The sequence below is a fragment of the Paroedura picta genome, chromosome 9, assembly GCF_049243985.1.
Source record: "Paroedura picta isolate Pp20150507F chromosome 9, Ppicta_v3.0, whole genome shotgun sequence".
NCBI classification, from domain to species: Eukaryota; Metazoa; Chordata; class Lepidosauria; order Squamata; family Gekkonidae; genus Paroedura; species Paroedura picta.
This window is the reverse complement of record NC_135377.1, coordinates 12,231,325-12,259,242: the sequence shown is the minus strand read 5'-3', so window position 1 is coordinate 12,259,242 and position 27,918 is coordinate 12,231,325. Positions and strand designations below refer to the sequence as shown.

Genomic DNA, 27,918 nt, shown 5'->3' with positions numbered 1-27,918 from the left:
GGCAGGGGTAGTCAACCTGTGATCCTCCAGATGTGCATGGACTACAATTCCCATGATGTTCATGGACTACAATTCCCATCAGCCCCTGCCAGCTTTGGAATTGTAGTCCATGAACATCTGGAGGACCACAGGTTGACTACCCCTGCTTTAGGCTGATCCTGCACTGAGCAGCGGGTTGGACTAGATGGCCTGCAGGACCCCTTCCAAATCTATGATTCTAAGATGCTGCAAGACCCAGTTGCATTCATTGATTTGCATCTTATACTTTCCATCCACCTGCTGAACCACTCTAGGAGAGCTCATAAATCCTCCATGAGGACGGTTGCCACATCTGCACCTGAAATGCTTGGAGTGTGGGGATGGCAGAGCTTAGGGAGTGAGGAGAGTTGCAGACACTGTGATCACCTGGAAGTGACATCACCTGTTGCTCCACTGACTGAGCATAGATTGGAGCTTCCACAGGTGGGCAAATGGTCAGCCTATATATGAACTATTTCCATTCAGGAACTACTTATCCTCAAAGACTGAGAGCCTTGAGGTTGTTCTTGAACTGTTATCGAATAAATGAGCACCAGATCCCACCTGTGCATCCTAAACATCATATTAACCCAGAGCATGCATGCCTCCCCATTGAGCACTTTCACACATGCTAAACTAATGAAGTTTCAACCCACTTCAATGACTGTTTACGGGTGGGTTTTGCCATGTCACAGAGTAAAATCCAATGGATTGAAAGTGGATTGAACATTTGTTATATAGTGTGTGAGACCAATCATTTATCAATTGTTTTACTGAGTCATAGGGTTTTTGTTGTCAAATGTGGGTCTGACTGTATCATGCCTTGCTTTGAGTGGCCACTTGCTTTGAGTGGCCACTTGAGTGGCCACTTGCTTTGAGTGGCCACTTGAGACTGGATAAAAGCAATTCAGGAATTTTATAAATAATAACCAGCATATCTAAATTCTATGACCATACCTTGATATCGGGATTTTATTTCTTTTTTCTTTTGCTTTTTTTGCCGGACAGATTAAGCCAGAAATGAAAGGCCACTATCTTGGAATCCCTTTTTCAGAACTGAGTTGTTGTTTGCAGTGATCCATGCAACGGTCACTTCCAGATTAGACTTCTGTAACTCGCTCTACGCGGGCCTTCCCTTGTCTTTGACTCGGAAGTTACAGCTGGTCCAAAATGCGGCTGCCAGGGTCCTCACTAGAAAACCTTTGAGGGCCCACATTCAGCCGGTGCTTCGTCATCTGCACTGGTTACCAGTTTGTTTCCGAATCAGATTCAAGGTATTGGTATTGACCTTTAAGGCTATACGCGGCCTGGGTCCCGTCTACCTGTGGGACCACTTGGTTGCTTATGCCCCCCGCAGGGCACTCCGCTCTGCGGGTATGAATTTACTGGTTGTCCCGGGCCCACGGGATGCTCGCCTGGCCTCGACCCGGGCCAGGGCCTTTTCAGTCCTGGCCCCAACCTGGTGGAACGAGCTCCCAGAAGAGCTAAGGGCCCTGCAGGATCTACCAGCTTTCCGCAGGGCCTGTAAGACGGAGCTCTTCCGCCAGGCATATGGTTGAGGCCAGGGCAGCTCTCCCACTAATCCATCAGAGGATCCCCTCCAATATTGAGATCTCTAACACCGAGATCATGGTTAGATGTATTGTATTGGTGCCACCCTCTTCTGAACATTATTCTCTCCACCAGGCTGAACTAAGATCAGAATTGTGACCACCGCCGCTATATGTTATGTGATATGTTATATGTAACTTTTAATTGGGGTTTTTATGGGGATTTTATTGTGTTTTAACTATTTATGTTGTAAACCGCCCTGAGACCTATTGGGAGAAGGGCGGTCTAAAAATTAAATAATAATAATAAATACAGGAAAGATAGGTACCCTGCTATAACACCTAATACCGTCTAATTGGCTGTACTCTCCTGGGGAAACATCTGGAACAGCAAGGGTAAATCCATCTTCTAAAAATGATACCCTCCTCGGTGTGTAGTCAGTTGGCAGATGTGCTAGGATACTGTAAAGCAGGGGTAGTCAACCTGTGGTCCTCCAGATGTCCATGGACTACAATTCCCATGAGCCCCTGCCAGCAAATGTAGTCCATGGACATCTGGAGGACCACAGGTTGACTACCCCTGCTGTAAAGTGTTTTGAATGTAATATACGAGTTTAATGTTAGTGCTATTTAGGATTTTGAACATGTGAAAACTTTTTCTTATTATGGAACATGGACCCATCAAGTGCCAGGCCACTGGAATCCTATCTTAATAATAATGAAATTAATAATGATTAATAATTATTAATTTAATAATAATTAAAATTATTGTTAAATTAACAATGAATCTCCTGTGTTATAAGACATATTGCCTTAAGGCTTAAAACCAAAGACCACTAAAAAGGAAAGGAAAAGAATAAATAAGTAAGAGAATCCAGAGGGGTCTGTGTATAGCAATTATCTGCTGTAAAAATGTACTTACCCTGCTGGGCATTCTGGAGACCGTATTTCCTCACATTCATCCTGAACCCAGGGAGTTTCTCCTAAAGTGAAAAGAGGCAAAATAGTGTGCACTGTGCAGTTAGAATCATAGAATCATAGAGTTGGAAGGGACCTCCTGGGTCATCTAGTCCAACCCCCTGTAGTATGCAGGACACTCACAACCCTATCGCTTATCCACTGTAACCTGCCGCTCCCTTGAGCCTTCACAGAATCAGCCTCTCTTTCAGATGGCTCTCCAGGATATACAAATTATTGTGCACTGCTATAGCCAAACCAATGACATACAATCCAAAGCTATGCGTGTGGACTTGCAATTCCCATTGTGATCACTGGAAATTACTCCCAAGTAACAGCACACGTGAGCGCAACCACTAAACCCGTTCCTCTTCCTATATAATTGATCATGGGTAAGCTTAAAGAGTCACCGAACCCAGGCTTCCGATGTGTCTCGTGTTCTAGAAAAGTAGCCATGGATCTGAGGGGCCATTTTCAATTAATGCCATGGCTCTAGGACAGGGGCACTTAACCTTTCTGCACATAAAGTTTTCCCTTAGAGAACTGATTCCCATCTGTCCTTAGCTCAGTCCACAGGAACAAGTGCTAGAAACATGTTATCTTGTTTTCAGCTGAAACTCCACAGAACTGAAGAAGTGAGTGACCCGGTCCGAGTTGCTTTTGCAGATTTCCCCTCCCTGCAACCTCAGCTAGAGTTCAGGGAACCGAAGGGGCCATACGGCACTAGTGGGTGCAGCAAATAGGGGCGACCTTGGCCCTATTCAGCTTGGCCAGCAATGCAGTCCTTGGCACACAGCACTTCTCTTATGCCTGTCAGTGGCTAACGTGTGCAAACCAAGACAAGGTAAGTGGGAGTCGAGAGGGAGTACAAGGTCATGTCCTGCCAGATTTTTGACTGATGTTCATGCTGGAGTAGAGAAGGGTGAGAGTGCTGTTTTCCCATGTCTTGGCTCATATGGGAGTGAGTCAGTAGGCAGAATCACCATTGCTGACCTTTCAAACCCTTCCTCGATTCAAAAAATATGTCTTCTGTTAAAAATTAATCACCAACAAGGGCTCTGCATTGTACAGTTGTATGCGCATGGTAGCACTGCTTCTGTGCACATTGGACAATGCACTTTTGGTGTGCTTTTGCAGCTGGATTTAGCTGTGCGGAACAGGATAATCTACTTCTAAAGTGCATTGAAAGTGCATTATGAAAAATAGAACATTGGGGAGAACAATAAATCAAGGCTTACTGATGGCCCAGTGGGATGGGTGAGTCTGCAGTGATGGTTGTAGGAAGGAGGCTGGGGAGGGCATGAGAGTGGTGGGAAGCAATGGTGCTGGTTGACCTCAACCAAATGCCTGGCAGAGGAGCTCCCTTTTGCAGGCCCTGCAAAACTGTTCGAGTTCCGTCAGGGCCCCGATCTCCGCTGGGAGCTCGTTCCACCAGGTGGGGGCCAGCATAGAGAAAGCTCTAGCCCTGGTTGTGGTCAAGTGGGCATCCTTGGGGCCAGGAATCACCAGGAAGTTGAAACTGGTGGAGCGTAAGGCTCTTTGAGGGGTGAAGGCAGAGAAGCGACCCCTTAGGTACAGTGGGCCCAGACCACGTATGGCCTTAAAGGTGATAACCAAAACTTTAAGCCTGATCTGCAGCTTCAAGCGTTCAAGTTATCAACTATTAATCCAAGTCAGAATAGCAGTAGCATTCTCAGTGCTGAAAAGGCGATGCATCCAACTGATCCTTCTGAAGATGAATTTACAGTCCTCCTGGCTGAGAGCCCAGGTCACTAAGACATTTTGCTACTGGCTATTCAGAGGGAGCCTGGGAATGTCTGCTTCTCTTTAAAGGGAATATTTAAGGGGAGGAATAGCTCTGAAATAGCTACCTGGAAAAAAACATATATACCCAGCATAAGGGAGTTTCTGAATAGAGGCACATTTCCAAAATATGCCTGAAAAACCTTCTGATCAGTGTGCCAAGAAAGGAAATAAACTGAGAAACCATGCAGGTTATTGTTTCAAGCAAAATAACAAAAAGAGTAACCCTTTCAAGCAATAGACCACTAAAAGCAACCGAACAACCAGATAAGCTATCTAGGGAGATGGCTGAAATTCCTTCCTTGAAGATTTAGACAAGATGGGATGAATGTATACCAACTTTGCTTTAGGGTATGCTTCCAAAATTATGGTTTTTTTCAAAGTGGGGAAAATAAGGGATAAGAGCAACAAATCTTGCACTTTAAAGGGCTATTTCACTTTTGCACTTTCTCCTCAACTAGGACCTATTCTGCAAACAAAGGATAATGCACTTTCAATGTGCTTTTGCAGCTGGATTTTCCGGTGCAGAACAGAACAATCTGCTTCTAAAGTGCATTGAAAGTGCATTATCTAATGTGTGCAGAATGGGCCTAGGTAAAAGTAACTTGGGAATGGATATATAGCAGTGGTCCCCAACCTGCGGGCCGCGGCCCGGCGCCGGGCCGCCAAGGCCATGGCGCCGGGCCGCGGCTCCCTCTCCCCGCCCCCCCCCGCAGTAAAAAACTTCCCAGGCCGCAAGCTTGCGGCTCGGGAAGCTACTTACTGCGGGAGGGCGGGGAGAGGGAATCAGGGCCGGGCCACGCCCGTGCAGGCCGCGCCCGCTCGGCCCGATCCGCGGGTGCGGCCGGGTGCGGCCGGGCGCGGCTCGCGGGCGCGGCCCGAAGCATGGGCGTGGCCCCGCGCGGGCGCGGTCCCTGCGGGCGCGACCCAATGCCCTGCCGGTCCCCAGCCTAATAAAGGTTGGGGACCACTGATATATAGCACCACTCTCCCACCCACCCCAGTTGACCTCCTCACCTTTAATGCAGATTACAGTTTCAGGTTAAATGACTGGGGAGAAATATTCAAACTTTAGCATCGTTTTTCTTATGAGATAAGGAAGGTGGATTAGATGACCCACTCCTTCCAAAACTGTCACCGTGGTGCTTATTTCCAGGTAGAAAAGGAAGAGAAACAGATACCTTTGCAGACCACTTGGAAATTAGTACAGCAGTCCCCTCTGGCCAGGCAGTCTTCAGAGCATTGGCAAGCGTTATCTTCATTCCTTGCCTCCCCACAACGCTCTTTCGTACATTCCCAGCCTCCAGCTAGCAGCAGTAGCAAAGCAAAGAAACACATAAGACATTTTTACACTCTCTCAAAATGAAAAAAAAAGGCAACAACAGTGGCACCTGCAGTCATTTGGCTTCTTCTAGCATGCACAGGGGGGACAAAACTTTGAACCCTTTAAGATTGTGTGTGTTTTATGTGCTGTTACAACCAACGTGTGGTGACCCCAAAGGATTTCCAAGACAAGAAATGAACAGGGGTGGCTTGCCATTGCCTGCTGCTGCATAGCTACCCTTGATTTCCTTGGTGGTCTCCCATCTGAGTACTAACAAGGCTTGACCCTACTTAGCTTCCAAGATTTGACAAGACCAGGTTGTCCCCAGTTGGTCATAACCACCAGTCACAGCCAGCAACCAACTAAACAAGTGAAGTGAAAGCAAAGGCTTGTTCTTAACTAAGCAATATCAACAATGGAATGTCACCAAATTCCCAAGTTCCTGCAATATAATGCCAACCAATAAGGAAATGTAGTATCTCGGACACACATCTCTTCCAATCAAGGGACAAGGTTCATTAGAAGTCTGGCTCTTTTGATTCACATCAGTTCTTTTGAGCAGTGGCCCTAAGGAATCAGCTATCCTCTGAGAGCTGATCTTGTAGGATCTGTACAAACAATTAAAAAATCTTAAACTCACTTCTGTAGCGTGGTTCTTATGGTTCAGATGATACCACAGGTCAGAGGCCTCCATAATGCTTACTATGCATTTTGAAATAATTTTAATTCAAAATTGGGGGTCCTCAGGTGACTAAAGTTTAAGGACTCTAAGCTGACAGAAGAGATGGTCCTCCTCTTAGCACAGAAAGACGGGGGCAATTGTGCCCAATTTGCCTCCTCATGTGACATTTTGTCTACAAAGGTCTCTTAATACTCAGCATCTGCTTCCCACCTGGTCATAGCGGGCTGCTGAAGGAAACAGAAATTTTGTCCCTGCAGACTTCTTGTGCTCCAGTTTATAGGAACCAAGTGTTGATGTAACCCAGGGGGACCACAGTTTGGAAAAGCAAAAAAAAAAAGGACATCTTTTATTTTATTTATTTAATGAATTAGATTTTTAGACCACCCTTCCATACAGCTTTCCCAACTGACTACTTCAAAAAAGTGATCACTTTGACACAATCTCATTCTAAATGCCCCTACTATTTAAGCTGTGATAACTGCTACTAACTAGGCATGTTTCTAACCTTCCAACCCCAAAAGGGGACATGTTCATCAGTTGTTCAAAAAGAGCCTAAAACAGGGCAGATGTCTAAAAAGAGGGGATCTGGTAACTGTATGTAACCCCATCATCTACATTTAAAACTGGTCATAATTCTATCAAAATTTCTGTTCAGCCCTTGGTGGCAACTCCCTTGGCTTAATTTCTCCATCCACAAAACTGGAATTTTAGGCGACCAAAAGGAATAAAGGTTGTAAAGTCATCTGAACACGCATGCATGGGGATGCCCTTAACACACAGCCTAACGACACCTGAGGTTTTCCCTGGGAATACCTGTCAGTTACAGATCTTGTAGAAGAAAGACTTCAAGACTAACAGATAACCCCGAAAAAGCAGCCCGTTGGAAAAATGCATAGGGAATTTTAGGAATTTCAGCAGAGTAATAAAATGTATATTTATTTTTCACCATCAGCTTTGGCCTTATCTCTTAGTAACAGGTGCAGCCGTTTTATCTTTTCTTTGGCCATTGACCTACATCTTACATTTCCACAGGGGAACACATCGTATCTCCTCCCCTCTCCTTGCTGTTTCTGACTCAGAAAACAGTTCTTGGGGGAGAGGTGGGAGATCTAAGAGCTCTAGGGATGCCAACCCCCTTGTGGGACCTAGGAATGCCCTTGAATTGTAGCTCATCTGCAGACTAAAGAGATCAGTCCCCCCGGAGGAAATGGCTGCTTGGAGGGGGGAGTCCACAGGATTATACTCTACTGAGGTCCTTCCCTGCCCCAAATCCCACCCATTCCTGGCTCCACTCTCAAAGACCCCAGGTATTTCCCAACACAGAACTGGCAAACCTGCTTTTCTATACATTACTTGGACCTAGTATGAATCAGCCCAAGAATGCCTGAGAAACACGGGACTTGAGAACACACCTCTCCAATAGATCCAAAAACGTCACAGCAGAAATATAATCTGTATACTTAGGACAGTCCTCCGACAAAAAGAAACACAAGGGAAGTCTGATTCCCAGGACAACTAACAGTCTTCATAAAGGCTTGTGAGAAACTGACTAGTTCTCTGTGAGGTAGTTAATTTTCTTGAGAACAGCTTGGGTCAGAAGTTGAAGGCTCTATAGGGATGCCAGCTTCCAGGTGGGACCTGGGGATCCCCCAGAATTACAGCTCATCTCCAGACTACTGAGATCATCTTACCTGAAGAAAATGGATACTTTGGAATGTTGAAATGTGCGAGATTCAAAGAATATCCGACAGGGTGTATCAGAGGAGATGTGCAGTAAGCAGTTAGAATAGAAACTTTCTAATGTTTTTCATATAGTCCCCTCCAGCATCCAGATTGGCTCAGTTGGGCCTTTTATGCACGGCGGCAGCTACCCCGCTCTGCTGACATACTGTTTCCCATGTACGCACGGGAGCGGGGCATGCTGGGTTGCTTCGGCGTAGCACACGTGCTTTACGCCGGGGCCAGGAGGTCCGGATCGCTGCTGGCTGAGGTAAGCGAAGCGGCGGGGGGAAGTGGGGAGGGGCCGTAGGGGAGAGGGCAGGCCCCCTCCTCACGTACTGGTGGGGCAGGGAGCCGCCCCTGCCAGCTCCGCAGCTCCACGGAGGCTGCAGGGGCATGCGGTGTCCCTGAAGGGACACCACAGGTCAGGGCTGGGCGTGCCGAAAGACCCGGCACTGGTGATTATGCACAGCACTGGCTCGCCTCAGCCCCTGTTGGCCCCAGGTGTACCCATGAAGCTGCGGAAGTTCCCTCGTTTGCTTAAAGCAGGCCTTCCGTAGCCCTGGGCCGGGACGCGCCTGAACTGGCAGCGGTGGCGAACATTATCGGGGATTATGGCCCGTGCATAATGGGCCTTGGAGACTTCCTGCTCCTTTGAACACATTTCCTCCCTGCTTGCCCCCTGAACACATAAGAACGAATGCAGAGCAGAACAGTTACATTTAGGACTCTCTCCTCTCCTTCTGGAGAAAGTTGTTTCTCTGCTTAATAAAACTTTTTTTTATTCTTTAAGTATCCTGGTGCTCTCACACATTTAAACTCTGCCAACATGGAGGGTGAACTCCATGACATTATTGCTAGTTCTCTACGTGCAAGCCCCTTTTGCGTATAACCAAATACCAGGGTTGCCAGCACACACACACCCAGCCACCAGTGAGGGATGTGGGGTGGGGGGTAGGTTTGTCAGATTCAGGTTGGGAAATTCCTAGAGATTTGGGGGTGAAGCCTGGAGAGGACAAGAACCTCAGTGCCACAAAGTGCAGCGTCCAAAGCAACCGATTTCTTCAGGAGAACTGATCTTTGTAGTCTGGAGGTGAGCTGTGATTCTGGGAGATCTCCAGGTCCCATCTGGAGGCTGGCAACCCTACAGAGGCTGCTTCATAAGATCCTGAAGTGGTACAGCTAAGACACAGGTCTAGTCCAAAGAGCAAACTGTTATCAGATGCCACAGTGAGGGTCGGGATATAAATTAAATGAATCGATAAAATAAATTCCTGCCTTTCAGTGTCTTATCCTGCTCCAAATATAACTTTCCAGTGTCTTAAATGCCAATCAATTAAGGTGCATAGTTTTGGATAGACATTTGGGTAAAACCAACTGTTCAGGACACTCTCAACTGGACAGGATTTCTTAAAAGTAAATGTGTGGCTAGGGAGGATGGTTTTTTTTTCTGGAGGCTACTGTTCGGGCATTGCCATATTCTTGTAGATATGAAGCTAGCATTGTGGCAAGGTGGAAAGTTGTTTTAAAGTTTGATATTTTTTGGCACCCTCCCTAAGAGTACAACCACATTGTGTACTGGCAGTTGTAGAGTTGAATGATTTATTCTTTATACAGGCGCATCTCCAAAGCATTTACTGTAACTTACATTAAATAACTACTGAACTTGGGAGTTCTGCACTTTTTGGCTTTTTACAGAGGATGTTATAAATATTCTGGAAGGGAATCGGTAAGTGGTTCTACTTAAACCCTTGTTAAAGGAGCTGCCTTTTATTATTTCCTCCTCCAACGTATCTTCTGGATGGCTGGTCAAAGATAAATTGACCCCAGTATAATAATAATAATAATTTTTTTAAAAAATGGCTACTGGAAGCTCGTTTTCGTCTTGGTCGTTGTACCCTTCCAATGCCCTCCTGAGATAATGAACAATTTGTCAGAGAAGTGATTTGGCTTTAGAAACCACCCATTCCGAATTTATGCTGTGCCAAGAAGAAACCCAACACTTTTCATATTCAAGCAGCAGGAGGAATAGAAAGCTAGGGTCACTGGGAACCAACTGCAGAAGAAACGTGGCCCCTGCTGGCAGGGGCTCATGGGAATTGTAGTCCATGGACATCCGGAGGGCCGCAGTTTGACTACCCCTGACCTACACACACAAGTGGGCCCTTAACAGGATATTCATTTGTCTCACTTAAACAAGCTTTCTTTCCTAAATTGACCCAACTGCAAAGCCAAATAAAATACAGGCTAAACTGACACTCCTTTTTGGAGCCACAAAATCCCTATTCAAACAACAACAACAACAACAACAACAACAACAACAACAATGCGTTTCTTCACCCTTCTTAAACCAAGGCTGGCTCACTTTCCTCCCATCCAGTGGAGTTCCATGGGTTCTGATTGGCTGACAATCCTTTAGATTTGCATGAGGCACAAGGACTGGCTCAGAACCTGGAAGAAGGGCGGGATGATTGCTCCACAGGCTTCGACTGATTTTTGCTGGCTTCACAAGCCATTCGTAAAATTTAGGAGCCAGACTCCCCCCCAAAATAACATAATGCTGAAAAAAATATTTTATGACCGTTCTGTGGCTGCCCAACACAGGTTATGTACAAATTTGTTTTCAGAACCCTATTAAGATTGGGGGGGGGGGTGAGATTGCCCTGACCTGGATAACCCAGGCTAGCCTGATCTCATCAGATCTTGGCCACTAAGCAGGGTCAACCCTGGTTACTATTTGGATGGAGGATCAGCAGGAAGTTCAAGGTCGTGACCGAGAGACAGGCAATGGAAAGCTCCCTCTGAACGTCTCTTACCCTGAAAACCATGCTGGGTAACCAGTTTCTACCACCATCGATTATTTCTTCCTCCCGACAGTCTGGAAAAGGAACCCATGACGGCTCCCTGCAGTGGGGGTGTTTGGACACATGGCAGAGGCCATGACAAGTCTTGGGAGGCAGTCCCCAAGCTATCCTACCTGTCTTTAAACACAGCTCATCAAAGTCAGCACAACAACTGGTGTAGCTCTTGCACAAGTTGTCACAGCGGCATCCTGGAGGCTCAGCCTCTTGAAGTTCAAAACATCTGTTTCTGCAGGATCCAGCAGAACTGACCCAGGGGGAATCTGATAAGACTGTGTGGGGGGAGAGAGAAAAAAAAGAAAAGAAAGAGGACACCATGATTCAGACAACCGGCAGGTGGGTAAAGATTGCTCAAGTGACTGCAGATTAGGAGAAGATAATCAATAGCCCAAGTGCATTGTCCAATAAAAGGGGGAAAGGGATGGGGGGGGGGAGCCTTAGATGTTTCAATCATAGAGGCTTGAAATGTGCTGCTTTTGTAACTACCCTTCCAGCTTTTGTCATCTGCTTCAGTAAGGAGACTTGAGTAGATGAATATGATATGTATTTGTACATAATCTTTCCGGTAGAGATTCTCTCTTTTTAAAACCTCAAAGCGCTGTGAGTCTGGCTCTGTGCCTCATCCTCAAAGATAAGGCATAAATGCATATTTTCAAAATGCTCTGTTACTCTGCAGCTCTGTTTCTCTGGAAGGACTCAGGACCGGGTCAAGTCCAAATGTCCCAACATGTAGTGTGACCAACCTGAACCTGATGGGGAGGTCAGCGTGAGGTCATACTGTGTCCTCAGAGACTCCAGTAGACAGGAATTGAGTAAGCTGGCTACGATCAACAAGACTGTTTGAGAAGGGGACAACATACAATCCTCTCTTCTTGTAAAATTGTGTTAACAAGGTCCGTGAATGTTACTCTTTTTAAACATCTTTCTATTTTCTCAAAGGAATAAACAGCAGCACTTCATAACACTGATATGCCTTTTGACACATACAGCGCATTCATCAACAGGGCCAAATTCTGTGCAGTGCAGGAGATCCAAGATCCAAGATGGGATAAGGGGGAAGATCAGAATCCTGGTATGGAAGCATGAGGGCAAATTCTTCCCCCTTGTCTTTTACCTGAAAGAAATCCCAAGCCCTATCAAGACCAATATAGCTGGATGAAGTGTGCGTACACAAAAACCTTATATAAATAAACAGGCTTTGTCAGTGTTAAAGGTGCCACAGGAGTCAAACTTTGTTCTATAGTTCGTCTATGGCTGATTCTGCACTTACTTTGTTTTTTTTCCATTGTCAATCCTGATGAGTTCAGATTGATTTGAACCTGGGTCTTCCTCCTTCCTATCCCCCCCCCCCCATTGAAACAGGAAGCATTCTGCACTTGACTAGGGAAGCTCAGAGCAGGAAGAAGAGCCAAGCACAGCAGGAGGCTCTTTCTTTCTTTTTCTGAACAAGGCAGGGAGGAGAGGATTGGAAACAGCAGCCTCACAGAGAACAAGGAGGGGGAAATAAACATCCGGAAGAAGTTTAGAGTGGTTTCTCAGTGGAACAGGCTTCCTCAGTATGTGGTGGGTTCTCCATCTTTGGAAATTTTTAAACAGATGCTCCATCTGACGGAGAGGCTGATTCTGTGAAGGCTCAAGGGGGTGGCAGGTGACAGTGGATGAGTGATAGGGCCGTGAGTATCTTGCATTGTGCAAGTGGTTGGACTAGATGACCCAGGAGGTCACTTCCAACTCTGTTATTCCATTATTTTATTCTAGTTGCTGCTAGACAGCATGTTTTTAATGTTTTAACACTAGTTCTGTTGAAGTGCCAATAAAATAAACATTCATTTAATACTATCGACCAGCTACATGTGCTGCATGGATAACTGACCCTGCCCCCACCAGCTAGCTTATCAGCAGTGGGGTGGTCAGGCCTGGCAGCAGGAGACTCCCGGTTCTTATGTGCCTCTTTTCTCTACATGAAGGAGTCTCAAAGCGGCTCACATTCATTTTCCCTTTCCTCTCCCCACAACAGACACCCTGTGAGGGAGGTGTGGCTGAGAAAGTCCTGAGGTTACTGAAGAGGGAAGAAAAGTTGGCTCTTATATGCCACTTTTCTCTTCCTGAAGGAGTCTCAAAGCGGCTCACATTCATTTTCCCTTTCCTCTCCCCACAACAGACACCTTGTGAGGGAGGTGGGACTGAGAGAGACATGATATTACTGAAGAAGAGTTGGTTCTTATATGCCACTTTTCTCTACCCGAAGGAGTCTCAAAGGGGCTTACAGTCACCTTCCCTTTCCTCTCCCCACAACAGACACCCTGTGAGGGAGGTGTGGCTGAGAAAGTCCTGAGGTTACTGAAGAGGGAAGAAAAGTTGGCTCTTATATGCCATTTTTCTCTTCCTGAAGGAGTCTCAAAGCAGCTTACAATCGCCTTCCCTTTCCTCTCCCCACAACAGACACCCTGTGAGGTGGGTGAGGGTGAGAGAGCCCTGATTTTCCTGCTCGGTCAGAACAGCTTTGTCAGTGCTGGGGCAAGCCCAAGGTCACCCAGCTGGCTGCATGTGGAGGAGGAGCAGAGAATCAAACCCGGCTCGCCAGATTAGAAGCCTGTGCTCCTAACCACTACACCAAGCGGGCTTTGAAAATGAAAAGCCATGGATTGCACAGTTAACAGTGCAATCCTATCCAGTCTACATCCATTGGTGTTGATAAGTTTATAGTGGAGCTCTGCATATTGATGCATTGCAAGTCCCTGACCGAACAGCCAGGGATTTGTGCACTTCTTCCCATGGATAAAACATGTGATTTTTAGACATGAAGGGCATAAGCCTCTGGGTGACATTCTAAATTGTATGCTACAGGCCCTACAAATCCTGGGTTAGGGGGAACTTACCCTGAAAAAGCGGGAGTTCCATCCAATGTAAATGGTAAAAGCTGTTACGTCAATAGACATGTACATTCACCCTGCAGCCATCCTTAACTTTTCCTTTACTGTGTCCTCCGTGGTTTATCCCAGGACAAAATGCCCTCTGACGTTTCACATTCATTACATGATGTGCAATTTCACTGCCTTTCTGGGGTTCGTTCACTAGTGTCATGTGATTATTTATCTGGGCTATTTGACTTGTAGACCTTGCACAATCTCACTTGTGATGGAATCATTTGCAAACGCTGCCGAAAACGCTTGGCTTTAGCTCTGCTGAAGTCCATGTGCGATTGTTGACTTTGGAAAGAAACATTCAGGAGGCTTCACTGCCTTTTGCATAAGCCGGTGCAGCGCAGTGGAACGACAGCTAGACAATGACCAGGGAGGCCTGGATTTAAATCAGTCCTCTAGCTCCGCTGGGTGACCTTGTGCCGATCACTTCCATTCAGACTATGCAGAATTTTGCAAAGAAAAACAAAAGGGCAAGGGGGATATCATGCGTATGACCCTGAATTCCCCGTTTTACTTCTGATAGGAGCTTTTTATGTCTGCAGAACAGTTTTGGTCACAGTTCATCTAACAGCAATACTTCTACTAAATTCATACTTTCAGAAAGGTTCATGGGGGGCAGCGGTGTTGGTCTGAAGCAATAGGCACCTTTAAGACCAACAAAGTTTAATTTTGGGTATAAGCTTTCGTGTGCATGCTTTGTAACATACTTGTAGACCAGGCTTCCTCAACCAGGGTTTTGTGAAACCTTGGGGTTTCTTGATGGCCTTGGAAGGGTTTCCAGGAAGGATGGGATTTAATTTTTTAATGTATTTTTTAATGTGTTAAACATTTATTGGGTGATATGGCCATAATGTGGTCATGTCAACCTACTACCCACAAATGGCCTGGAGGGGATGGGAAGGGGGGGGGGAGCCCCAGGTGGTACACAGCTCTGCTTCCCAACCATATTCTGCTTGATCCTGCCACTTCTGGGGTTTCTCAAAGCCTGAAGAATGTTTCAGGGGTTTCTTATTGTTAAAAAAGTTGAGAAAGGCTGTTTTAGACAGTTGCGATACCGCACAACGGACATTATTGTTTCCTTCATCTTTCTAGTGCAGATTATTTACTCCTAAAGTAATGCTAGGAGGGGACATAAGACAATCTGGATCTTCTTTGTATATAGAAGGTTCTAGGCTCAGTCCCTTTTCAATCTACAGTTGAAAGAACATCATCCCAGGAAATCACTGAGAAACAGAGTTGCCAGACCTCCTGGGCCCATTCCACACCCATAGCATGATGCACTTTCAATGTGCTTTGGCAGCTGGATTTTCCTGTGCAGAATCTACGCAAGGCCCTGCGAGGGTGGGGGGCATAAGGAGATAGGTGGTCCTGCAAGTATGAAGGGCCCAGACCGCAGATGGCCTTAAAGGTTAGCACCAAAACCTGGAGCCTGATCCGGGCCATAACCGGCAACCCATGCAGCTGCCTCAGCACAGGCTGGATGTGGGTCCTCCGAGATGTTCCCGTGAGGACCCTAGCAGCTGCATTCTGCACCAGCGGCAATTTCTGTGTCAGGGACAAGGGTTTGTCTTGCTTGGCATGCCCAGAAGAAGCCAAAACTGCAACACAAAACACCCGTGATACGAAGAATGCTGAGCAACGCACTGTTCTCCGTAACGCTGCGCAGGAGAAAATCAAGGGCAATGCTAAGTCTGTGGTTTGAGGGATAAGGATACTGCTGACCTCATCTGCAGCCCTCTGCAGCAGGATGGGCAAGGTCAGCACTCCCGGCATTAAAGCAATACACACCTCCATTATGGCGCTCCATAAATACTGAATGCTACACACTCTGTTTATTTCCAAATAGAAAAGGTTACTGTTTGCACCAGAGGCGTATTTAGAAGGAACTGAGATCAGAGCCCCCATTCTGTTAGGGAAACAGGGGGGGGGGCAGAGTTGGTGGAGGTATTTACAGGGCAATCCTAAACAGAGTGACATTCTTCTGAACCCACTGATTTCAAGACTCCCGATTTGTTTAGGATTGCATTGGAAGTGATACTCATCCAGCAACCCTGGAAGCACAAGTCGAGACAACTAAAGTGCAGCCCATAGGTAGCAAATTACGACTGTGGAGAGAACAGTCTGTCCACGTTTTCCTTTCTGCCACTCTCCCCACCCCTGCCCCCAAAGAACAAGAGCTGCCACCTCCTATGAACAGTTTCATACAAAGCCAGGAGCGCACAGTCTACAGCAGCCTGACGAATCAGCACAGGTACATCACATGAACATGTATAATTGCCTCGTTCTGTATCAGACCCTCAGCCTATCAAAATCAGTATTGTCCACTCAGACTGGTAGCAGCTCTCCAGGGTCACTGGAAGAGGTCTCTCACTTCACCTACTAGATCCTTTTTTTAAAAAACAACCACCTGGGGTTGTCAAGGATAGAACCTGGCACCTTCTGCATGCCAAGCAGGTGCTCAGCCACTGTGCCACAGCCACCCCCAACCTAAATAGCTTGTCACAGCCCAAATCTGCAAACTTCCATCCAATGGGTCAGCCATGGTTAGTGGCTGGATGGGAGACGGCCAAGGAAAACCAAGGTTGCTAGGCAGAGGGAGGTCACGGCAAACCTCTTCTGTTTACCTCTTGCACAGAAAACCCAGAGAAGGGTCACCCTCAGCCAGTGTGACTTGACAGCACTCAGTTATTACAAGCTCTGATTTTCCTAGGCCACACTAGCCTGATCTTGCCAGATCTCAAAAGCTAAGCAGGGTCAGTCCTGGTAAGTGCTAGGATGGGAGACCACAGAGGAAGCCTTGGGCTGCTTTGCAGAGGAAGGCAACGGTGGTCACCTCTCACCCCATGAAGGTTAGCCCTGAGTCGGTGACTATGTGACTGCCCTGCAAAATTATTTGTGTATCAGAAACCAGTGTGAAGGATGTGGGAGTAGATTTTCCAAAACAGCCCATTCCCAACTGCAGCTTGGCCCTTTAGCAACTCCGGCCATGTGTTTGGAATTTGTAAGCCCCGCACCCAGCACCTGCGAGGACAATGCAAGCCCACAGTTCACAGCACATGGAGAAAACGTTTTCTACATTCGCATGGATCAGACAGGAGGGAGGGTTGCAGCGTCCTTGGAGTACACAAAGCCAAGATTCGGCAGAGCTCTGTGCAGGCGGGTTCCAGTTCGTCGCCACTATGTACCATCTGCATCTTCCATTACTGACAACGGGATTCATATGTGCTTATCAAAGCTGAAAGCAGGCGCCTTTGATCGGAGCATTTGTTACCACTTAAGCCTAAGCTATCCAGCATAACGGCACATCCCTCTTTCCCACAGCCCATCGTTCAGCGTTCCCGTTTACGACGGTGGAACACAAGGGCTTTCTCGTCTCGTGTTTGGCACATCCTGTTTCCATTACTTTGATACATCAGCAATAACTTTGTCTGGCAAGGAAAGCGTGCGCACGCACACATGTACCTCCTGTGGCCAACATTTGGGCTACAGCTTCGGGGCTCAAAATCTAAACAGGCCTTGTAGTACAATCCCCCAAAAGAGATGCTATGGGATAAGCAGGGCTCCTAGAAGCAGAAGCATTTGGGTCCACCACCAAACTTACAAGGGACGTCAGCATCTTCAAGCCGTTTATCTGTATCATGACCACGCTGGCCACAGTGAGGCCTGATTGATTTTGTTTATAAATGTTCGGTGCTCAGCTCATCAAGGGAAACAAATCACTGGAAGCGTCTGCAAGTTTTCCAGCTTCATCACAGGAACGCTTTTTGCACAATACTCCTTTATCATCCATTCAACCCGCTCCTTTCTTGTCCCAGGGGAAGTGACGGCAGCACCAGCCAAGGATAAAAGAGAACTTCAGCTTCTCTGGCTGGCTGGATTAGACCAAAAAGGTCTGTCCAGTCCTGCATTTCAAAGCACGAAGCATCTCAGCCTCCAGAGAGCACACAGAGCATGTACAGAGGCAGAGTCCTGCCAGATTCTGAGAGCAAGTCACATGGGACAGATGTGCATGCCGCACACCATGTAGCAGTATGCTGTGTGAGTAGCCTGGGCTAGCCCAATGTAATCAGATCTCAGACGCTAAGCAAGGCTGGCCCTTGTTAGAATGTCAATGAGAGACCACCAAGGAAGTCAGGGCGCTTCTGTTCATCTCAAGTTGCAAATTTATGTCAGCTGTGACTTGACAGATCTATCTATCTATCTATCTATCTATCTATCTATCTATCTATCTATCTATCTATCTATCTATCTATATCTTATTTTGACTTGTAATTTTACCACCCACTCTTCCCATTTTGGTCATCTGAAACATGCTGAAGACTGCATCCTGACGTCTCCCTCCTTTCCTCTTCATTTAAAAAGGGAGAGCCACCAAGTACCAGTCATGGAGCATCTGCTCAGGAGCAGCCTGGCCATTTAGCTTGCAGAAGAAGAGTTGGCTTTTCTCTACCCGAAGGAGCCTCAAAGCGGCTTACAATCGCCTTCCCTTTCCTCTCCTCACAACAGATGCTCTGTTAGGTAGTTGGGGCTGAGAGAGCTCTGGAAGAACTGCGATGGCCCAAGGTCACCCAGCAGGCTTCGTGTAGAGGAGGAGTAGGGAATCAAACCTGGATCTCCAGATTAGAGTCTGCTGCTCTTTAACCACTACGCCCTGCTGTCTTCCAACAAGGAAATTTCCCAGTGTCCTAGAGCAGGGATAATCAATCTGTGGTCCTCCAGATGTTCATGGACTACAATTCCCATGAGCCCCTGCCAGCAAACGCTCATGGGAATTGCAGTCCATGGACATCTGGAGGATCACAGGTTGACTACCCCAGCCCTAGAGGGCTGCTAGTGGCCAGAAATAAGCAGAACCAAGCTGCAGCAACTCTGCCAGATCCTCAGGGGTCAAGCTTTCATCAGCAATACCCACTGGTATCAGCTGCCCTTTCCCCACATTTCTATCAGTTTTTAGGAGGAAGCAATGGGCACTAACCCATTGCTTGCACCACTGGATGACCTCTTTGCCCAATGCTCGCTCCATGGCCATTTTAATTTTACTCTTTTAACTCATTTCCACCTCCTCGATCTCCTCAATGGAGACCCAGCATGGCTTTACGGCTTTCTTCCATTTTATCCTCACAACGGCCCTGCCAGGTAGGTTAGGCTGAAAGAAGGTGACTGGCCAATGGTCTCCCAGTGAGCTTCCATGGCATGAGTGAGGATTCAGACCCAGGTCTCCCAAATACTAGTCCCAAACTCTTAGCCACTGCACCACACTGGCCCTTCTGGGTCCCCTCCTGCATCTGCTCCACGCAAATAAGAATGTTAAAATTTACCGCCTGCTTTCTCTCCCTTCCCAGCCGGCCCCTTTACACTTTCAAAGGCTGCAGCCTACTGTTCAGAGGTCAACAGGACAAGAAGATAAAGCAGAAAAGGAAAACTTCTCCTCCCCCCCCCCCCCCCGATATTCCCCTCTGATCCACAACTACATTTCTATATTGGGAGGGGGAGGGACGGGACAGGACGGTCACAGTGGTAATGTTGGTTTTATACCCTACTTTTCTTACCCAAAGGAGTCTCAAAACAGCTTACAATCTCCTTGCCTTGCCTTTCCCTCCCCTCTCTGCAACAGACGCCCTGTGAGGTCGGTGAGGCTGAGAGAGCTCTGACAGAAATCTCTATGAGAACAGCTCGTCAAGGCTGTGACTAGCTCAGAGTCACTCGGCTAGTGGCATGAGGAAGGCAGGGGGATCAAGCCCAGCTCTGCAGATTAGAGGCCGCTGTTCTTAACCAGGACGGCAAGGTTAAAAGCAAGCCCCGTGGAAATTGCTTGGCTTTTCTAGCCCGACTGATGGGAAAGCTCAAGGGACAAAAGTTTGATTTAAAAAAAACAAAAACAGAGCTTCAACCCCAACATCCCAAATCTCAGCCCCAGAACACCCTTGCATCTCTCTTTCCCACATGCGTACCCCTGTCAGAAGTAAATAGATAACTGAATGTAATCCTTGAAGGTCAACACACTCTGGATTTTCCACATAACCTTTGCTATACTGCAGAACTGAGAAAACAAACAGTACAACTACATCTCTGCAGCTCTTATTTAACCCACCCACCCCACAACACACACACACACACAGACACCCACCCCAAATCTGCCACATGCCCCAAAGTGTCATGAAATTGGGACCGCTTGGGGGTCGCTTTCCCATACCTGAGGACAGGTTATCTTCGCCATTTCCAACAAAACGTCGCAGCCGGCTGGCTGTAAATCCAAGGCAGAGATTCACCCCGACAGCAAAAGTGAACAAGGATATTAGCTGGAAAGAGAGAAAGAGCGAGAGGGAGGGAGGGAGGAAGAGAGCAGCGGTGAGTAAACGAAAGACGCCAGGAGCCAGGTTTTTTTGGGAGGGGAGGTTTTTGGGGGGATATTTGTTTCCATGTTCTTTTCAAAAGAGGGACAACCAACATTTATGACCAAAATAGAAAGTAACCTGCTATTTGGTGTTCCCCTTTGGCCACTGTTCCTATTGCTGGAACACCAAATGACAGCAGCGGGTTTGTGAATAAAACCTCCTGCAGGCAAAAACTCAAAGCTCTCTTTTTCATCCTGCAGAAAGGGAGGTCTTCTGACCCTCTGGAAGCATCAGTGGCTCCTCCTCAAAAAAAAAGAGGGGGAAAAAAAGAAAGGGGGGGGGGAAGAGAGGGGCAAGCCGGCTCCTACCTGATGTGACTGCACAGAATTTTTCTTAGCCATGTTAAGAGAATCCTTGCAAAGGCAGATCTGTGGCGTCTCCTTGCCTTTTCAGCTGAGCGCAGGGCTCTCCGCTTGCTTGGCTCCCCCCTATTAGCTGCAGCTAATCCCACCTGGTGAGCCGGACAGCCTCAATTTGATTTGTCCAGGGGGAGGTTTCATCATGTTCAACTCTCAAATCGCAGCTCTCCTGTGCAAGGAGCCCGAGGCATCATCCTTCTGGCTTTCCCCTCCCCCCTTGCAAAGACACACACACACACACACACACACACACACACGCTTTTATGTGGTTTCCTTTGGCAACAAAAGGGTTTCTTCTGTTACTGTAAGCAACAAAACAGACTCCACGCTCCGTTTTATTCTTCTGGCTGATGGAGGGAGGTTTTTGAGAGAGGAACCAAATTTGTGCATCTCTCTCTCCACACATGCACACACGCACCATGCTGAAAAGTTTCAGGGACTGCGGCACGGAAAAAAGAAAACGCTGTGTTTTAAAACGCTTCTTGGCCCTGAACACAAGAGCCTTTTTAATCAGCCTGCCGTGGCTACCAGACTCTGGTTGTGTAATTAGCAAAACAAGTTGCAGGCATGGTCCCCGCTTGAACACACGAGCCCTGTTCACAAGTCATGGTGAAGGCACACGTCTCCCTGCATGGACATGTGTGCATCTGTTGGTAAAAAAGAACCACGATGGATTCACTTGGCGAATGAAACCAGAAACCGGCGCCTGAATAAATGCATGGTTTCAACTACATGTTCAGCTATCTGTGCACCGAATGTAACATGAGAGTTACTCACCGCGCATATAAAGAGAAATCAAGTAGGCACTGTACACAGAAACCTGTACACAGGTTACAGTGAATGAGCCTACAGTGGACCCTTGTTTTTCTTTATATGTGCATTGGTTATTTCCCACATTGCATTCGGCGCATGTACAGCTGAACATGCGACTGAAACCGCACATATAGCCAGGTACTGGTTCCTTGGTTTCAGTCGTATAGCAAACACACATTGGCTGCTTCTTTTAAACAGATGGATGCATATACATGCAGAATGTACATGTGTTCACTGTGAATCGCAGAAATGGTTTGTGCATGCACCTACAGCCAGTTTGTACATGCATGCATCTGCATGTGAGAAAGAGCCAACAAGCTTTCGCTTTACACATGAAGCCAAAGACCAGTATTGGGATAGATGTGAGGTTGAAATCAAGCACTGAGCTGTACATGCACTGAACATAACATGATGAATATTTCACACACATAAAGAATAATCAAGTGAACACTGTACTTGGACTGTACATCTAGGCACTGTAATTGGAAAACAGGGCTACTCAAAGAAGAGATTCTGCTCTGACCCAAGGAAAGGGGGGTCTGGGGAACAAGAAGAAGAGTTGGTTTTATACCCTGTTTTACTCTACCTTAATGAGTCTCAAAGCAATTTACAATCACCTTCCCTTCCTCTCCCCACAACAAGCACCTTGTGAGGTAGGTAAAGCCGAGACCGCTCTGAGAACTGTAGAAATATAGAATCATAGAATAACAGAGTTGGAAGGGACCTCCTGAGTCATCTAGTCCAACCTTTTGCACAATGCAGGAAACTCACAACCCTATTGCTCACCCACTGTCTCCTGCCACCCCCTTGAACCTTCACAGAATCAGCCTCTCCATCAGATGGCTATCCAGCCTCTGTTTAAACATTTCCAAAGATGGAGAAACCACCCCCTCCCAAATAAGACTGTTCCACCGAGAAACCGCTCTAACTGTCAGGAACTTCTTCCAGATGTTTAGATGGAATTTCTTTTGAATTAATTTCATCCCATTGGTTCTGGTCCGTCCCTTCGGGGCAAAAGGGAACAACTCTTCTCCATCCTCTATATGGCACCCTTTTAAATACTTGAAGATGGTTATCAGATCCCCTCTCAGTCCTTTCCTCTCCAGACTAAACAGACCAAGCTCCCCCAACCTTTCTTCATACGTCTTGATCTCCAAACCCCTCACCATCTTTATTGCCCTCCTCTGGACACGCTCCAGTTTGTCTACATCCCTCTTCAACTGGGGTGCCCAAAACTGGACACAGGACTCCAAGTGAGGCCGAACCAGAGCAGAGTAAAGCGGTACCATCACCTCCCGTGATCTGTGACTGGCCCAAGGTCACCCAGCAGGCTTCAGGCAGAGGAGAAATGGGGAATCAAACCCAATTCTCCAGATTAAAGTCTGCGACTCTTAACCGATATGCCACACTGGCTCTCTGTCTGCTATGCAAGTACACCGTCCTTGGGCTCAGACATATTGGAGAAGCAGGGAGTGTCAAAGCAGCCAGCAAGCTGATGACATTACAAGACTGCTTTATGGCAATTGCAGAAATATTCTAAAATGATTTCAGAGACGGCATTCTCAGACAGCATGGTGCAAAGCTACATGATTGTACCAGACCTGGAAAAATGATGCTGAGACCCTGCCGAGACTCACAAAGCTTCTACACAGTCCTAAACATAGACAAACACATACAAAAGGATTCAAAGGATATGGTTTCTACCCTTAAAAGATTGCAATTGTGTATTCCTGTTCTCATTTTCAGCATCCATCTCCTTAGGGCTGCCAGTCTCCAGGTAGTGCCTGGAGGTCTCTGGGTGTTATAACTGATCTTCAGGTGTCAGAGGCAAGCTTTTAAAGGATCAGCCTTTTAAATCTTATTCAGTTTTTATTTTTGGTATGAATTAAGGTCTTTGATAAGCAGTTCTATTTGCAAAGTAGCTTATAAAATCATGGGTGGAATTGGCCATTTTAAAAGGTATTTGCTCCGGCAAGTTATTTACCAAGATATTTGCTGGAGAGAAAAAAAAAATGTTATGATGAAAACATCTTATATTAAAATGTTTACCAATAGCCCCAGCTTGAAAAGGGACAGACTCACAATTGTTAAGCCTGAACCAACAAGAAGAATCAAAAATTCTCCTGCAGTGATCACGTGAACACATACGGTTGCCAACAAGCCTGGATAAAAATCCCCCCTCTGACAGAAGTTTAATGTGTGGAAATGAATATCTAAAATGTGTCATGGTCATGGTCAAGGTACTCAAAGTCACTGAGTAAATTCCTATTCTCTATTAAAGGGACAGGACAGTTTGTTTTTTTCCAGCCAGCGTGGTGCAGTGGTTAAGAGCAGCGGCTTCTAATCTGGCAAGCCGGGTTTGATAAACTTCACCTCCACACAGAGCCACTTGGGTGAGTTTGGGCTCATCACAGCCTTGATAGTGTTGTTCTGACCAAGCAGGCCTGCCAGAGCTCTCTCAGCTTCACCTACCTCACAGGACTACTCTTAGCCACTACACCAAAATGGCTGTCCTGCAATACATAGACAGGGATTACATAAACCAGTTTGGTGTAGTGGTTAGGAGTGCAGGCTTCTAATCTGGCATGCCGGGTTCGATTCTGCACTCCCCCACATGCAACCAGCTGGGTGACCTTGGGCTCGCCACGGCACTGATAAAACTGTTCTGACCGAGCAGTGATATCAGGGCTCTCTCAGCCTCACCCACCTCACAGGGTGTCTGTTGTGGGGAGAGGAAAGGGAAGGTGACTGTAAGCCGCTTTGAGCCTCCTTCAGGTAGGGAAAAGTGGCATATAAGAACCAACTCTTCTTCTTCTTCATAACTGTTCCAGAGAAGTGAAAAAAACCATTGCAGTAAGCCAAGTATCAAGTTTCTTTTAACTAGTCTCTCTAGCCTAGTTGCCAAGCTCCAGGTGGAAACGAAAAGACTGCTTGTCAGGAAAGAACTACCTGTCAGGATAGAGAATGGGTGAAAAAAATACAAAGATGCTGACATTCACATGGTTGCTTTGGAAAGTAGATTTTATGTCAGCCTTTCTCAACTTTCTAACTATTGAGAAACCCCTGAAACATTCTTCAGGCTTTGAGAAATCCCAGAAGTGGCGTGATCGCGCAGAATATGGTTGGGAAGCAGAGCTATGAACACACCCACCCAAGGCTCCTCCCCTTCTCACCCCCTCCAGACCCATCATTGGCCATTTGGGAAGGGGTGGGTGAATCGACATGACCATATATAGTCATATCACGCAATAAACGCTCAACAAAGTTGAAAAATATAGAATTAACTAACTCCCACCCATTCGGGAAACCCTTCCGGGGTCATCAAGAAACCACAGAATTTCCCAAAACCCTGGCTGAGAAAGCCTGTTCTAGGCCGTGATAACCCACTGAGATCTTGCCCCTGCCCAAACCACTCCCTTCTCTCATTCCACCCTCAAAACCTCCAGGTATTTCCCAACCCAGAGTTGGCAACCCTAAGTATGGCCCACGTCCTGAACTAGACTCACTGTAATCTCAGATCCAGAAATTACCTACAGAAACCTATTGACATCTGGATACAAACATAGTTTTCAGAGCCGCTCCTGAAACCATCTGCCGCACTCTCCGTGGTAGCGCTAATAGAAGCTGCCCTTGTCTGTTAATTTTTTGTTTCTTTGAAAGACCCCCGCTGCGCAGCTGTGTCTTTCCCCTGCGGTTTATGTGGCAGAGTAATTACAATCCAGCTAAAGCCCAGATTCCTCTCTTAAATGATAGGCTGTGTTCTACAAAGGGATGGGCCAGTTTACTCAAAACCAGGAGAAGAGTCACTTAGGCTGGACGGCATCGGTCAAGAACCAAATAAACACGAGGCTTTTCCATAGATAAGAGGAATAATTGGTTGCCCATCACGAAAGAGTTTTGAAACCTCTTGCTGGATCGCTGCACCTTGCACAAAAACGGTTCCCATGAGACAGACAGACAGAGAGAGAGACAGAGAGAGAGACAGAGGCCTGGTTTTGAAAGCCGCTCTGGCATTTTTCTGTGCAAGAAGTAAATGCAGACGGTATTCTAGTGTTGTGCGTGAACACCCCGCCGAATCTCTCCGAACAACCCTGAAGATTCCTGCAGGGGAGATTAAGATCATGAGAACAGCACAGATCAAAAGCTCTCTGTAGCCCAGAGCTGTCAGTCAGATGCCTTTGGAAAGTTCTCTGAACAGGATTGATGTTGCCCACAGCACAATTCCTCTGAGCGTAGAGATGGGAAGGAAAGAGAGCGCCTGAGGTGGCCCAGGACACCGTGGCAGGAAACCCAGGTGATACCTCCGATGTGGCTAATCCAGCCTCTTTCATGAGACCCCAAAGCTGCTGCTAGTAGGGAAACCACTTCATCCTAGCGAATGAAAGGGCCGGCACTGGAGAGGGCTATGGGAGTGCTGTAGGCCAGGGGTAGTCAACCTGTGGTCCTCCAGATGTTCATTAACTACAATTCCCATGAGCCCCTGCCAGGGCTTGTGGAACTTGTAGTCCATGAACATCTGGAGGATCACAGGTTGACTACCCCTGCCGTAGGGCTCCCAGGCTGTGCCTGGCTACTCTTATGAGTATGGTACTGGGGGTGCAATGTCATCTACTGCACATAGGGTAGCTCTAGGATTTGCCAGAAACTCTATGGCAGGCTTTCTCAACCAGGGTTTCATAAGACCCTGGGGTTTCATAATGCCCTTGGAAGGGTTTCCTGAATGGGTGGGAATTAATTGATTTAATGATGCAGATGACTTCTATATTTTTAAATTCTCCCACCACAACCAGCATGAGAGTTGGCAGCGGGGACATGGAGGGGTTATGATGTCACCTGTGTCCTGTAGGGTAGCTTTAGGAACGGCCCAAACCTCTGTGGCAATTCTTAGACCTACTCTATATCACTTCCGGGTTACTCCTGGAACTAACAGAGGGGCACAGACAATCTCGCCATTTTAAAAGAAATATTTCTCCAGCCACAATCAGCATGAGAGTTGGCAGTGGGGCCATACTACAGACGTCACTGTTGTTTTTTTAAAGAAATATTTCTATTCTTTAAGGAAATATTTCTCCCACTCCTGCTATGGTGGGAGACACTGCAAGCCTGGTGCTGTGTTACATTTCAAGAGTTCACATGCCCTTCATGTACGTTATCTCAGTAATAGTTACCACTAGGGATGGGCACGAACCGGCTGATGAACTAAAATCATGAATTTTGCCAGATTCGTGGTTCGCAAATGGTAGAGCCACCACGAACTTTCATGAATTCTGATACAGTTCATGGAAGTTTGTGAAGAGCAGTTGACAGTGGTTTGTGTTTTAGTTCGTGGTTCAGCCACAAACCGTGAACCGAACCACAAAATTGCACTTCATGCCCAGCCCTAGGCACCAGAGCCCCATACGACAGGCCCCATATTAAGCTTGTCTCCAGGTGGGACCTGGAGATCTCCCACAATTACAAAGGTGGTTTTGGAGGGTGGACTTTATGGCATGATATCCTGCTGAGGTTCTTCTCCAAACTCCACTTTTCTCAAGTCTCACGCTCCAGAAGTCTCCACAAATTTCCCAGGCCAGAGCTGGCAACCTGGAGAAAACAGTGATTTGCTTCAAGCCATCTTCTGCTTTTGTGGCCCAAGCGACCTCTGAAGTGGAGGATTCTGGGTTCCTGCCTCAAACGCTCAGCCTCTGAACTCACAGGCCAAAGAGCTCCCAAAAATGGGGAGGCAGTTCTGTTCAGCAAGCCGGTCCCAGGCCATAGGCTGGCAGAAAACGCTGTTTACTTTCAGATGGCCCATTTACTGGAGCTCTCATGTCAAACAAAGGGCCTATTTCAGGAAAAGGTTGCTCTCCATGCTTCACAGAGCGGTGCTGACTTCTCAGCAGTCCCCTGGGACTAAAGCGGAGTGCCTGCTCAGAGCTATTGAGCCCTGTAGTGAGCATGGACTGTAAAGTCAGTCAGAAGCTGATTTACAGGAATAAAAAGCCACGTGTCTTCTCCAAAGTGGCCCATTTACCTGAAAGGAAGACTAGAGGTTGTTTGTTTGTTTTTAATGGGTCAACGAAAAAGAGGGGAACCAGTGAAAAAAGCCGTTTTGTGTTTACCCGTTTTTTAAAAGGACAATTGTCTGACGTACAGGGTTATCTTCCATCCAGGGAAATGCAGCACCCTTTCAGTACCAGCTAGTTTTAGTCTGTGAAACGAGCTAAGGAAGCCATTATCCATGCAATGATGTTGCCTCTCTGCCTTAAGGCAAACTGTGACTCAGGTGAGTAGCCATGTTGGTCGGAAGCAAAAGGGTTTGAGCCCAGCATTTTCCAGGCATGAGATGCCCAGAGGCTGTCTGCCACTGCCTATACCCACATCACGGTCCTGCTATTCCTTGGCGATCTCCCTTGCTTAGCTTAGGAGATCTGACAAAATCATCAAGCTAGCCCGGGCTGTCCAGCTACTCCTGCATAAAGATGGACAGGATTGCAGCCTGTGTTCTGGAGCAAACATTTAGGGTGGAGTCCA

General features: G+C 47.0%; 1 protein-coding gene across 7 annotated transcripts in view; it reads right to left on the bottom strand.

Moving 5' to 3' along the window:
- The window catches only part of ENPP2 (ectonucleotide pyrophosphatase/phosphodiesterase 2), an 88,890-nt gene that overhangs the window by 49,384 nt on the left and 11,588 nt on the right, over window positions 1–27,918 (bottom strand). Inside the window, exons 1-5 of one of the 7 annotated variants that reach the window (XM_077351599.1) lie at window positions 20,542–20,771; window positions 20,032–20,137; window positions 11,031–11,186; window positions 5,510–5,635; window positions 2,491–2,551 (exon numbers count right to left, since the gene is read on the bottom strand). In XM_077351599.1, coding sequence (XP_077207714.1) covers window positions 2,491–2,551; window positions 5,510–5,635; window positions 11,031–11,186; window positions 20,032–20,137; window positions 20,542–20,574 — 482 coding nt within the window. In that variant the 5' untranslated portion in view covers window positions 20,575–20,771. Of the gene's footprint in view, window positions 1–2,490; window positions 2,552–5,509; window positions 5,636–11,030; window positions 11,187–20,031; window positions 20,138–20,541; window positions 20,772–27,918 lie in introns of those variants that run through there. The other 6 variants (XM_077351601.1, XM_077351602.1, XM_077351605.1 and 3 more) reach the window with 6 other exon arrangements.